The 12,614-nt window shown below is 39.0% G+C and overlaps 1 protein-coding gene across 12 annotated transcripts in view; it reads left to right on the top strand.

Moving 5' to 3' along the window:
* The window catches only part of R3HDM1 (R3H domain containing 1), a 79,614-nt gene that overhangs the window by 21,395 nt on the left and 45,605 nt on the right, over window positions 1-12,614 (top strand). For all 12 annotated transcript variants that reach the window (XM_032190434.1, XM_032190429.1, XM_032190425.1 and 9 more), the window contains 2 exons: window positions 7,588-7,796; window positions 8,676-8,886. In XM_032190434.1, coding sequence (XP_032046325.1) covers window positions 8,716-8,886 — 171 coding nt within the window. In that variant the 5' untranslated portion in view covers window positions 7,588-7,796; window positions 8,676-8,715. The remainder of the gene's footprint in view (window positions 1-7,587; window positions 7,797-8,675; window positions 8,887-12,614) is intronic.

The following is a 12,614-nucleotide window of genomic DNA, read 5'->3' as shown; positions in this document are numbered from 1 at the left end:
TGGTTGTCTGAATTTTTTATATTAGGAGTGCATATTTTGGCACCATACAAGAACACCTGAAGTCTGAAAGATTTTGTTGTTAGCTGGAAGTACCTCAGGGGAACCTCTTTGATGCCTTACGCTGTAGCAGTGGCTGCATGCTGAAGACTGTTTGGTTCACCAGGAGGAAGCAGGCATGGTTGTTTACTTCCTTGGCTGTACTTTGCTCTGATCGTTCATATCCTAAAAGTCCAAAGTGAAGTCCAAGAATAGAACTAATAAGAGAGCAGCAGTGCTGTGTGCGGAGTGGAACAGCTGACCCTTGTGAGGGCCCAGTGCTGCAGGTGACTGCAGAAGCACTGTATGGTGCCACAGCTTTCAGTCAGCATACGTGGAAACACTCCTAGGGCAGAAATGTTGAGTTACAGATAAAGATCGCTCTAGTCTTGCTGGCTCTTAAGCTCCTTATTCTCATGTATGCAGATATATTCCTGAAAGGTTTTTTTTGATACTCTTTGTCACTGTCACGTGAGGGTTTCTTTTACATTCAGTAGGGGGCTAAGAGTGGGTACGGTATGGTTAAAAAGGCTTAGGCTATTGCTCAGAATTCTTGTATATAAAGGGAGGGGATACAGGCAGGGTGCCAGTTGCATGTAATGCATCTTGGTTTCTCACGTCTGTTACTGTGAAAGGTGTCCTCTTTTCGGCTGTCAGCGGGCCTGTGAACAACGGTAGTGCCCAGCTGCTAGCCTGATAACTGGATTGTTCTTAAAATTGTTTGGGAGATCATAGCATGCAGAACTTGTCAGGAAAGGAAGAGAGGTCTCGGTGTAATGAACTAAAAGGACAGGTTTCTCTATTTTTTTTCTGGTGTGCAGCATTATTGTGTACAAATGATGAAGTGCTGCTAACCTGTACCCAGGGTGTGTAGGTTTGAAGCAGATAGATGCTTGAGAGAGATTTTCTGCTGAATCTTGCTGTTGTGGTTTAAATAGGAGACCATGTATATAAAGCCAGTGCAGCAAGATGAGCTAGAGCATGCCTAGAGGAGCCTTTTATCAGGTTTGCAACTCTGGGATTTCCTTTAGAGACAGGTTGCTCAAGTAAGGCTGCAAATATCCTGTGCTGAATTTGGTGCTATTTTTGTCTAGTTGGCTTTGGCTTTTTTTTTAGTGACGTTTACACACTCACTAGGTGGTAGGGCATAATTTGCACCGACAGGGGAATGTATCCAGCCCTTAATTAATTTTGTAAGAGGCAGAGCAGCTCCGTGGTATGCTTTTGTATTTGCATTCATCATCATAGTGTTTCTTTTGAAAATCTGATTACTAAATAGCTTGCTAATTGAAACAAATAAAAAGTATCTTCTAATGCTAATGCAGTAAATAGCTTTCGGTTGTCAACTGATTAGTGCATAACCTAAACATCTCTGTAGATAGTATTGGTGGGAAAAGCATACAGCTTTGATTTAAATGTGCCAAAGTCAGTGCAGCATGGATTCGTCTGTACAGCATTTTTCGGTACATAAATGTAAGCAATTGGGGATTCTTTGATTCATGCTTCAAAAATGGACAAAGACCTTCATTAAATGCTGTACTATTAATGATTTCTGCACAATATCATAGCTTAATAGGGAACCTGCCCTAAGGAAGGTTCCCAGCAGGACTAATCTCTTCCAAATATAGGTGCCCAGCATTTTGCTCATCTTTTGACTTGGAATTTATCACCAGGCTATCAGGTAATATATAGAGTTTGCTGTTTTTTTCCCAAAAATGTTAATCTGCACCTTCACATAGCTGCAGTTCAACTGCACTGTCCTTACGTGACCCCTGTTGCAGATCTCACATAAAAGTTACTGCTGCAAAAAGAGGGAGGTATGATTCTTTCTCCGTTCCTCTTGTTGCTAACTTCATGCTGCCTAGCAGTCATAAAAGCCTTCCTGTGCACCACGGGAACTTGGTAGCCAGCAAAAAGCTACCTTAGCTAATGGCCTTCACGGTTCTCGGCCCCTTTGCATTGACTCACAGCAGGGAAGAGCTTGGCAGGTGTGGAGGTGGGACCACACTCCAGTAGCGGGGGGGAAAGCAAAAGGGGGAAGGAAGAAGTGAGACCTTCACTTTTTAACAACAGTGTTTTTTGTTGATTTACCCGCCTGAATAACCAGTTTTACTTGCCAAAAGTAACTGCTTCCACTCTGAGTTTGTCTAAGAACTGAATAGAGGTAGTGATCCTCAAGAACTAAGCGGTAGCTGGATGCAGTAATTCTCTTTTAGTTATGCCCATAGGTTTTGTTAGCATAAGAATGAGCTAATTTTGATCAATATCTTTCTGCTTAAGGCATAAACATTTTCCTCTTTCATCCTAACAAAGAAACACATGTAACTTTTTACGAGTGTTTTTGGTTGGTTGGGCAGGTTGGTGTTCTAATCATAGGAACCCTGAGGTTATGCTGCTAATACAAATATCTTTATATTGTGTTTAAATGTTGCCGAGAATAATTGAGGTGAAAAATAGCTGGAAAAGGTCTTGTGTGGCAAGGCTTTTATATAGGTCTCTTCAGAGATCTTTTTTGTGGGGAAGGTCCTGAATTTCCTCAGTGAAGAGAGAAGGGAGGAGAAAATCGTACTTCCCCATCTGAAGAAGGCTTGTGTCACCAAACTGCTAAAGATAGAGCAAGATTCTTCCCAGAGACTTTGCTGTGCTCATCAGTCAATTCTTCCACTTACACTGTGGAGGGAGTTACCTCATGTGTAAGTTATGGTGCACATATAAGTTATGGTAAGAAGCTTATGACGCCAGTGTTCTTGTCTTATTTTTTTTCTTTATGTAGCTACTTCTTTTTGTAAAAGACATTTTGAAATAATATGGATCATCTAGCAAGCTCAGCTCTCCCAAAGGAAAAATCTTGAGGGGAATCTAAAAATTAGCATGTAGCAGTATACCTTCCTACAAGGGCAATGCTAGTCTAGTCTTTTTGTAGTAAAGGTAACTGTTGTTTAGTACAGAACATTTTTATGCATTTTTTTCCTTCCTGATACTTCCTCTCTAGGGAAGATTAATCCTTATAATCCTGCTTCAAAGAGAATAGAGGCAAGTAAGCCCAATGTTGATTCTTCTCGGTTTCATGGAACACAGCACAGAGTATAGAAAATAACATCCCACCGTGATTCCTCTGGGCTTGTGTGCATGTATTTCTTTTAAGCAGAGGAATGACTCTGTGACTCCGAGCTAGCAGAGTTAAGAAATAAAATGCAGCAAAAGCAAACCAACAGCAAAAATGTGCAATTGGTTATGTTTTATTGGATTGATTTAGCTTGTCCTCAGCTGTATCCCAGCTAAGCTTGGAGCGCAGTGCCCAGGCTCTTTACTTAATTTCATGGTGAAGGCAGCTCTTATAGTTGTCAGTGGGGGATTCTTGAGGCTGGTTAGACAACTGTGTTACATCCGATGTTCAGCCTTCCTAGGTTTGCTTTTCTGAAAGACATGGAGTGTTTGGAAGTATGAAGTGTTTTATAAGCATATAGAAAATGCAGAGGTACCAGGGAGAATCACTGTTTTCTCATATTTAGCATATGGAAAATGCACAGTGACAATTCCTACTTGATCTTATACCTCACCTGGCTTGCCCGAGGTTGCTGGCCTTCTACTGCTAGGATAGACAACTCAACTGCTGCCTCAAATTTAAATATTAATTTTCATTTCTTTTAATATGCTAGCAAAGGTACGCGTTGCAGCAAGCGTGGCTTTCTCCATACTTACATAAATGTGAATATCTGGTTTCAGGGTGAGTACAGATGGATAATCAAGTTCCAGCCTTTAGTGCTCAGATATAAAGCAGCTACTGAAGAGAGGTACAACTTTTTCTGAACCTAGGGGCAAATGTTGAGTGCTGAGACGAGGTAAATGGTTGTGTACAGTTCGGAAATTTCTGAATGACTTCCAACAAGCCTCACTGGGAATTTAGCACTGGCTGTGATTTAGGCTGTCAGGTTAAAGGTTAAGCACACTTCTAACAAAAATGAGAGAGGTATAGTACCCAGCAAGGGATACTCTTTAAAACCTGTGGAAGAATTCTGCTGAAATACCTGATGAACCTCTTCAAGAAAGAAATTTTAGTTTTCCCTCTCTACTGACAGTGTGTCCACTTTGCATGTTGAATATAATTTCTACCCCCCCACCCTTCTAATTCAATTTCCTGCCCCGCATTTGATTGATAACAATTATTTAGACAGCTGTTCTGTGTTTTGCTTTTTTTTTTTTTCTCCACTGTGATGGTATCAACAATTGGTTCAACAAGGAATGGAAAATTGCCTTCTGTCTCTATCTTCTTTTCAAAAGAAAAAAGAATCGATTTTTTTTCTGTCATGGGCAAAGCAAAGCTTCCTATCTCCATCTCCATTGCCTACCAAGGAGCAGATAGAAGTCTTTATGCCTATTACAGAAATTGGATTAAGTTGAGTAGATCCTGTTCCCAGAAATATCCTTGCTCATTACAAGGCAATTTAGTGGTTTGCAAATGATGCTTTTCAAGTCAGAAACTGAAACAAAGGATCCAATGGTTTCCCACGTCATGATTCTGTCATAAAACTCATCAGCAGCTTAATTTGATGTCTTTTTTATCACTTGTTCTCTGGATTGTACAAAAGAAAGCAGTAAAAGCTCAACATTGATAATTTTTTTTCCTCTTTTTTTGCTGCCCGAGACATATGCCTACCTAGCACTAGGCATCCATCTTGCAGCTGATAATAATCTTCCCTCTGAAAAGGGGCACTTTCAGAGTAGTGTCTAGACAAAGTAGTTTCTGCTTTTCAGAAGAAGTAAAAGAATTTAGGGTGATTGGTGGTGTAGTGTTATCAATGTGATGAAAAAGGAAGTGTGTACATTTTGACAAGCAAATGTTTAGTTGCAAGTAATCCCAGAGGTTGAAGAACAAATACAAGGTGTTATACTCCACCCGTATGTGCTGTCTAAACTGAATTCCTGCAGCAGCTGTCCCTGTGCTTGCCATCTATTGAAGTAGGTGCTCTTTGTTGCCACCTATAAAAGATGCTAAAATTGGAAGGCTTTTTTCATGAGACATACTGCTAGCTGTTTTGGTAGGGATTTTTAAGGGAAAACTAGGTAATGCTCTACTGCTAATATTTAAATCTGATCTTTTCAATCTTTTGGATAATTCTAGGGATAACTTTGGATAGCTTATTGTCATCCAGTGTATGGGGAGTGTTGGGATTTATATAAATAAACTTAATTCTTCAGTATCCAAGAGAAAACAAAATTGCCAAACATGCTTATTGAAAACTCCTCCTGTGCCAAAATGTTAATAGTACTACAGTGTGTTTGTGGACTGTGTTAATAAAGAGAAAGTCAGAAAATACACATTTGCTTACCAGAACCTATTTTCCCTCCAAACAATAGAGTGATTCCTGAGGTCAGCCTTCTTGCTTCGTTTTCCTGCCCTGTGTGGGACACAAAGTGAGCGTTCAGATACACAGGGAGGTGGAAGGGGTGGGGTTCATAAGGATGGTCTGTGGTCTGTGCAGCACATAAAGTTCCTGCTTTGTTGCCTTCCTGTGTCTTGTTATTTCCAGTTTGTTCTTTCATCTGTAATCCTTTCTCCCCCCATTAATGATTCAATAAGTAGGATGTCAAAAAACTTACAGGCTTGAATCACGGCCCATTGTTTCACCTTTTTTTTTCCGTGCTTCTTTTCAATGAAATTTATTAAGCCAAAATGTTTGTAGCATCTCCTGTCCTTTATCAACCTGATTGTTTCTTCAGATCTAAAACTGAATTTGTTGCTGGGCTTTAATCTCACCTCCAGGGCAACCTGGCAGCCTGTGGGCCACAGTGCCACTGCTGCAGTCTTCTGGGTCGTACTGGGAAGAGCACTGGAGTACTTGACACTGAGATACTGAGGGTGATGAATGAATGATGAATTAAGATCCCTTAGTGCTTCAGGAGGAGGTGTTAAAAGCTGAACACCGTTTAAATGATAATTTAAAATTCTTCCTACTCGAACCTCTTTTTTACAGGCTGGTGGGTTTTGGTTTCTTGCATGGTTTTTTTGGGAGGAGAATGAGGTGCATGTGGGAGGAATACAATATTCTTCATTCTTTATTTGCATGTATCTTCTGAAGTGTTGTCTTGTGCTGTTTTCCCAGTTACTGTTTTCCAGCACGACATTACAGTATCTCTGGGTGTACACAAAGCAATTTGAATAAAGGCTGGTGAGAGTTGCTGTTGGGGAATGTGGAGAATGTGAAGTATTTGCTTGCTTTTGTTTCATGGTAAAGCCTACTGCCCATCTTTAGTTCTGTAGGTATTCGGTGAAATGAGACACAGCTTTTCTCTCACAATGTAAAGTCAGTGATATATTTAGCTAGCTTTCTGTTACTTTATATTAACTGTAGAGTTATTGTATTGACAAAACGGTAAAACTGAGGAAGGGCTGGGCACTGTCACAGCCTGACCTTGTAATTTTGTTATTAATTGCTTTCTAGTGACCAAATGCAGCTAGTTGGAGACATTTAAGATCTTTCAGGGCAGGTGTTTTGGTTCCTTCTCCCTTCATGTAGGGCAGCTCATGTTGTAAGAGAACAGTTTAGTGTGGGTTCTTTACTTAAATCGATTAAAAATGCATTTATAACCATGGAATAAATGGCTCATTGATTTCTTATTTCACCTCAAACAATTTGGATGTTTTTCACTTGTTTATTTTCCTGAAGTCATTCTAATTATCTTGCTACTGACATGGAAATGAAGTAGTTCAACTGGGGTGACAGGAGGTATTCTTGATCTTTATTAGCGTTTCTGGTGTTTTTAATAAGCACCGTGTAGTTGTGAGAAAAGTGTCTGGGGAATGCAGTATGGTGATCCTATTCAGCATATCTTTCACAGGCTTGAAAGGAAGTTATTTATTTTCTTTGTTTTAGGGTATTTCTGCTACCTTCATGGGTTGTGTTTCGTTTGATATTAGATGTCTCTGTTGTTGCCTACCACTTCAAACACACACTTCCTTGTGGGTAGTGGTGCTAATTATTTCTCAGGAAAGCAAGTCTGTAAAAGAGGGGAGTTGGAACAGTGTTGGTTTTCTAGAAATTTGTAAACCCTCATTCAAAGGCGGTTCCTTTATTGAATAAAATAAAAATGTCTTCTGTAATTCGGGTTGCCTAAAATATGGGTTTTGTTTTGTGCTTGTAGATTATTAAGTACGACAAAAAGAGAATTGCTTATATTTACAGGGTTTTCTGTGCTTTCCATGGCTATTACTCCTCCACACCTACTGGGCTTCTTATTACAAACTGTCTTTTCAGACTTTTCTGGAAGATACCTGCTTGTTTATAGGAACAGAGTTTTACAAGGAATGCCAAGAAAATGCTTATTATGACTACTTGTTAACTCGGTAATATTTTTGGAAGCCTGATGAAAAGTATAGCTGCTGCTGCTGCTAGCTAAAGCAAGTCATATGAGAAATGCAGATTTATTGTGTTTTTGTTTTGTTTTTTTTTTTCTTTAAATGAATTCACGTTTTTGGGTTGGTTCCCTCCTCCCAAATATAATTATCATGTATTTCCTTTGTTGATTTTTAAAATCTGTTTGTTTATTTAGGCATTTGAAAGGGATGTTCTTCCTAATTCAAGACAACATAGTTCCGTTCAAGACTCTACACTGGGGATAAGGACATGGGACTCCTCCTGGCAGATTCCAGATGGTTCATTACAACTGACATCTTGGTTGACAACTGTGAAAAGGAACTTTGGATTATTTTATTTTATTTTTGTGGTAGACCACAATCCCCAAACTGTAGAACACATCAGGTAATAAATCAGATGTTTGCTTAGACTTTTCTATACTCTCATTTTATTTTTTTCCCTATAAAAGACTAAGCATGCAGAACTTACTCTGTTTCTTTAAAAAAAAAAAAAAAAAAAAAAGGAGAATTCTTGGTTTTACATATTACACTGCAACTGAGTCATGGGAATAAGTTGTATTTTGTATTTATTAGGGAAAACTAAGATGGTTCTGTTATTAGCTTTAATCATTAGAGTTCTCTGAATTTATTATAAATTATTGTTATCAGTAATTATTGATAATGGTCATTATTATAATTGCCAAAGCTGTTTCTGTCTTTATTGCTTCTGAGAGTGCTTAATTTTATCAGGACCAGTTTCATTATGTATCTTATGTAAGAGAGTTCCTGTGTTCAGTACTAGCCCATTTGTTATTGGCAACCAGGAAACTTAAAATGATTTAATGAAACTTAATGTATTTGCACTCTTGGTGCATTGTCATTTATCTGTTTTTTCTCAACCCTTTCAAAGTAAATCTACCTGTAATTCCTTCTTCATTTCAAATGAGAAAATCTTTCCCTGTTTCTGTTAGAACCTAATTTGATTTGGAGCACTGAAATGTTCAAGTATTTATTTTTAAATACAGAAGGGAAAATCTGCAAGTGTTATCCCACAGTGTAGTGGTTTAGTTCTCTCATATAGATATCTGTGGTTATATGCCTCTTGATAGAAGTGGTGAAAAGATGATGATCACTCCTTCCCTCCGATACAAGAAATGAGAAATACAGGAGTGCAAATCTTCATGGTAGTGAAATCATTTCTATTTTGGATAGCTGTTTAAATATGTGCATTTAATTAATTTAAAAATACTCAGTGATACCCCCTTTTTTTTTTTTTGTCCTAAAGGTTCCATATTTCTTGTAGAATTTTAAAATAATCTTTACTAATGAGGATGTCTGATATTCTTACTGTAAAAGATGAAACTGATGCAATGAAGGGTTCAGAAGCTGAATTTAAAGATACAGAACCAGATGAAAACCTTATAAAATCAGGAAGTCAGGAGCAGATCCAAGCGGAAAAGGATGAAAATTGTCCTGATAGCAAAAACGATATGCCGGTAAGAAGCTTTTCACTTCATTTGTCACTAATACATATTGTTAAATGAGTCTTTGTCATGTTCTTCTTTTTGTCATGGTCCTCTTACATGTTATTTTGGTACTGGCTGGGAAAACTTGGCCCTTTTTTTGGAAGCAAGGAGGATGATTGTTTCTTCCTTTGCCTCACTTCTGTTTATACTCATGTATATTTATATTTATATTCATGAGGGTCAGTCATTTTTAATTGTTTGAGTTGTGTAAGTGGTTTTCATGGGAAAGCCAAACTGTCTGTTACATATGCTCTCCTAAGTGCACATGTGAAGTTGAGTCAAATCTTTTCCTACCTTAGCAGAACAGGGGAAAAACTTAGCACTCAAATCACCTTTTGGTTATTGCTGAATCTTGATCAAGTTTCAGAGACTGTGCTGCACTGGTAATACTCTATCTAGTAATAATATGGTTTGGTCAAGGCACTAAAATGGTGAGTGTTGTTCCTCAGCACAGCTGCACGGAGTAGTGGTAATCAGTATAGAGCTCTCAAGCTACAAATGGGCTCGGGGGTAACTCTTAGAGCAGAGCTGTACTGCGCAAGGCTAAAGTAAGCAGATATAGGTAATGTAAATCCTCAGGTATCAGAGGAATCAAGCCAGCAGAGCTGCTAAGGCCAGTGGGTTCAGGTCCTGCCCTAGATAGCAGAAGGTCCAGCCTTCCTCACTGCATCAATGGTGGAGTAGAATGGGGACTTAATATCCTGTCTTGGCTGCTAGTGAGTACTCCTATAGCTTCCCTTTCCTTCAATTCTCCACAACTTGTCAGTTTTGGTGTGTAATCTATCAGGTGGGAAAGCTTAGGCTGTCCTCTTGCATACCTGGAGGAGCTGATACACATAAACATACGGTCTTTGTAAGGTAGGAGATATACCTACAAAAAAAATACAGTATCAGATTTCAAGTGAGATGGGTAGGGGGGAAATGCTGTGGAAACATCTTGTGTTAAGGGGAAGCACAGCAGTGTTCATAACACCAGTTCAGTAGGTATGGCAGCATGTTTGATACCTCTGAGATTCAGCTATGCTGCATTTATGTGTAAGAGCCCTGAAAGAAGGGCGTCTTGTGTGGCACAAACTGGTGAACTCCTGGCCGAGGCTGCCCATGCTCACTGGGGACAGTAAGCATCTGAGGTGAATTTGAGGAAGGCAACTGAAATTTTCTGCCATAACTTGGGAAAAGGGGCAGATTTCTAAGAAGGCTTGGAAGAAATTAACTTCTTGTAGGTTTGTTTTTTTTTTAATCTGTGGGTTATGAATAAAAAATTTCCTGATAAAAATCATGATTGGGATATGGGGTATGCCAGTATTCTCTTGTGGGTTGCAAAACCAGGACAGTGGCTTATTAGATTCTTGTTATTGAGAATTGAGTAAAACGTTCTTTGGGGAGTAGTTTTGCTCATGACTAGCAATTCAATATTCTGCTGAGTGAAGTAAACTCTGTTTGCTAGGTTAAATTGCTTCCAAATAAATCTTGTCGACCACTATAATAACAATGCAGTTTTACTCTTTAATATCTGCTGGCTTTATTAAAGTTGGCATCAGCGTAAATGGATAATTTTATGGAAAGCAAATCCTTAAAATGAAATACTTCTCCTGTAACATATGAGAAATAACTGCTGCTGAAACATTGGTGGATGTTAGAACTGAGCTGATATTCTCTTTAATCAATGGAACATCCCAGTAGTCAACATTAAAAATGTTTTTAAGGTTTATTTTCCTACAGTTCAGTAACTTAGAAGAAACTCATTCACATTTTCTCATTCAACAACTATTAGTGTAGAAACTTATGAGACTCAGGTGGCAAATCTGCCTTCCTGCAAACAAGTGTTCCTGTCCAGAGAAATGAAGCTGTCAGTGGCTATGGGCTTTGGCTCTGGCTTGTTTGACAGGGGGTTTTGGTTGGTTGGTTTTGGTCTTGTGTGGGAGTAATATCTGGTGGCTGAAATAATTATCTAGCACGCACCCTAGGAGCTGTACAGCTGTATAATGAAGGCTTCTTGATGCAGGCAGCTTTGCTGTCTTTTTCATCTAGTATTGATGTGAACATTGTGTCTAGGAGTGTCCATCAGAACCAGAGCGCTGCCGTTACATGAGTAGTGTAATTAAAAACCGTGGTCTGAGAATGTGGATTTCCAGAGCAGGAGGTAGACAGCTGTTTATGAAGAAAGTTGTTCATGTAAGGCCTTTGCAACTGCACATAAACCACGTCAGTGAGTTAATGTTACTTGTAATATGATCGCTGGTAGTGCAAACACACATGACATATACTTGCTTTGGAAGTTGCTGTTTAATTTCTCTAAAGTCAAGTAAGAAACTAGCTTTGATTGCTCCTCTGTCTAAACCTAGTGGGTTTGAATTCAGGTATGCTTCTGAATCTTTGAAGTCGAGTAACTGATGGTTATGTTTTGAAATGCAAGATTGCTTTCAGGTGTTGTGCACTAGTCCCCACTTTGCTGTTGTGTACAGTATGAATGAGAAAAATGTCTCAGTGTATGGGCAACTTTCACAGTCCTTTCAAGTAGTGGGAAAGTACATTAATTGATACAGGGGCTATTAGGGACCATTTTTGAATTGTCATGGTTTAAAATTGCCATCAAGTAACACTTAAATGGTACTGGAAATCAGTGGCACTCATGAAAAGTACTTGTAGAGGAGTGCGTTGTCAGTACTATGGAGGTGTTTTGGTGGTGGTGGTTTTTTTGTTGTTGTGGAGTGGGGTTTTTATGACAGCTTTTTATTCATGCTAAGAATATTTATTTTTTTTTAAAGAAAATATTTAACGCCTCTCTACTAATTCATGCTGGCTATTCTAGAAAAGGCAGGCTAGTTCTTACTCCACAGTCCATGCACTGTGGAGTAGGGCGGGGAGAAGAACGTTAATCTTAATTGCCATCATCTCTGCAATAAAAAAAAAAAAATCACTGCTATGTGGATAGAAGGTCCTTAGTGGATGGTGATAACCAAGGCAGTAGAAGACTGGGAGAAAGCAAGCTGCATATTACCGTGCAGCAGTAAAGACACTTGCAAACTGGAAAATAACAGGGGAAAAAAAAAAACTCACCAAGTGATAGAGGCTGATGCGTGAATGCAAGACTTGCCTGCATTCATTGTTTGATAGGAGCAAGGTAAATGTGTATTAAGTAGGTGTAATTCTGGTTTTGATTTATACTAATTAAGCGGATAGCCTAGTCCCTTGGAGAAACAAGGTGAAATGTTTGTTCTTAACAACTGGACGTGCTTTTTGACATGTTTCTTCCCTTCATACTAGGACGAATCTTTGTTTTCTTTCTCTGTTCCACAGCTGAGCTCTGCGAGGCCTTTCTTTGCCTCCTCCTCAGCTATTCTGATCTTGTCAAAATTTATGTATTTGTTTCCAAAATACACAACTTAGTAATTTTTAATAGACAGATTCTGATCAGCTTCTTTTAAACTGTAGAAAATGCTTCTGCATCCAGTAGGGAAGCTATTTTTCCAGTTTTGTTCCTAAGTCGTCCTCTGCTGTGTCACGGAAAATTGCTGTCACCACTCACTAGTGCAGGAACGCGAGTAACCATACACCATGCTGGTTTTTCCTTCAGCGTTATACAAGCTAACTATGGTTGTTAGAACTGTAGCCCTTATCTGAATTTAAAACTGAAGCCTAGTGTAGTAAAAGGATGGAAAACTGCAAGGCCTTAGACCGCTCTTTTCAGGTCTGCC

This window comes from Aythya fuligula, chromosome 6 (genome assembly GCF_009819795.1).
Source record: "Aythya fuligula isolate bAytFul2 chromosome 6, bAytFul2.pri, whole genome shotgun sequence".
NCBI lineage: Eukaryota > Metazoa > Chordata > Aves > Anseriformes > Anatidae > Aythya > Aythya fuligula.
Note: the sequence above shows the minus strand (reverse complement) of the source record. Positions and strands in the feature narration are given on the sequence as shown.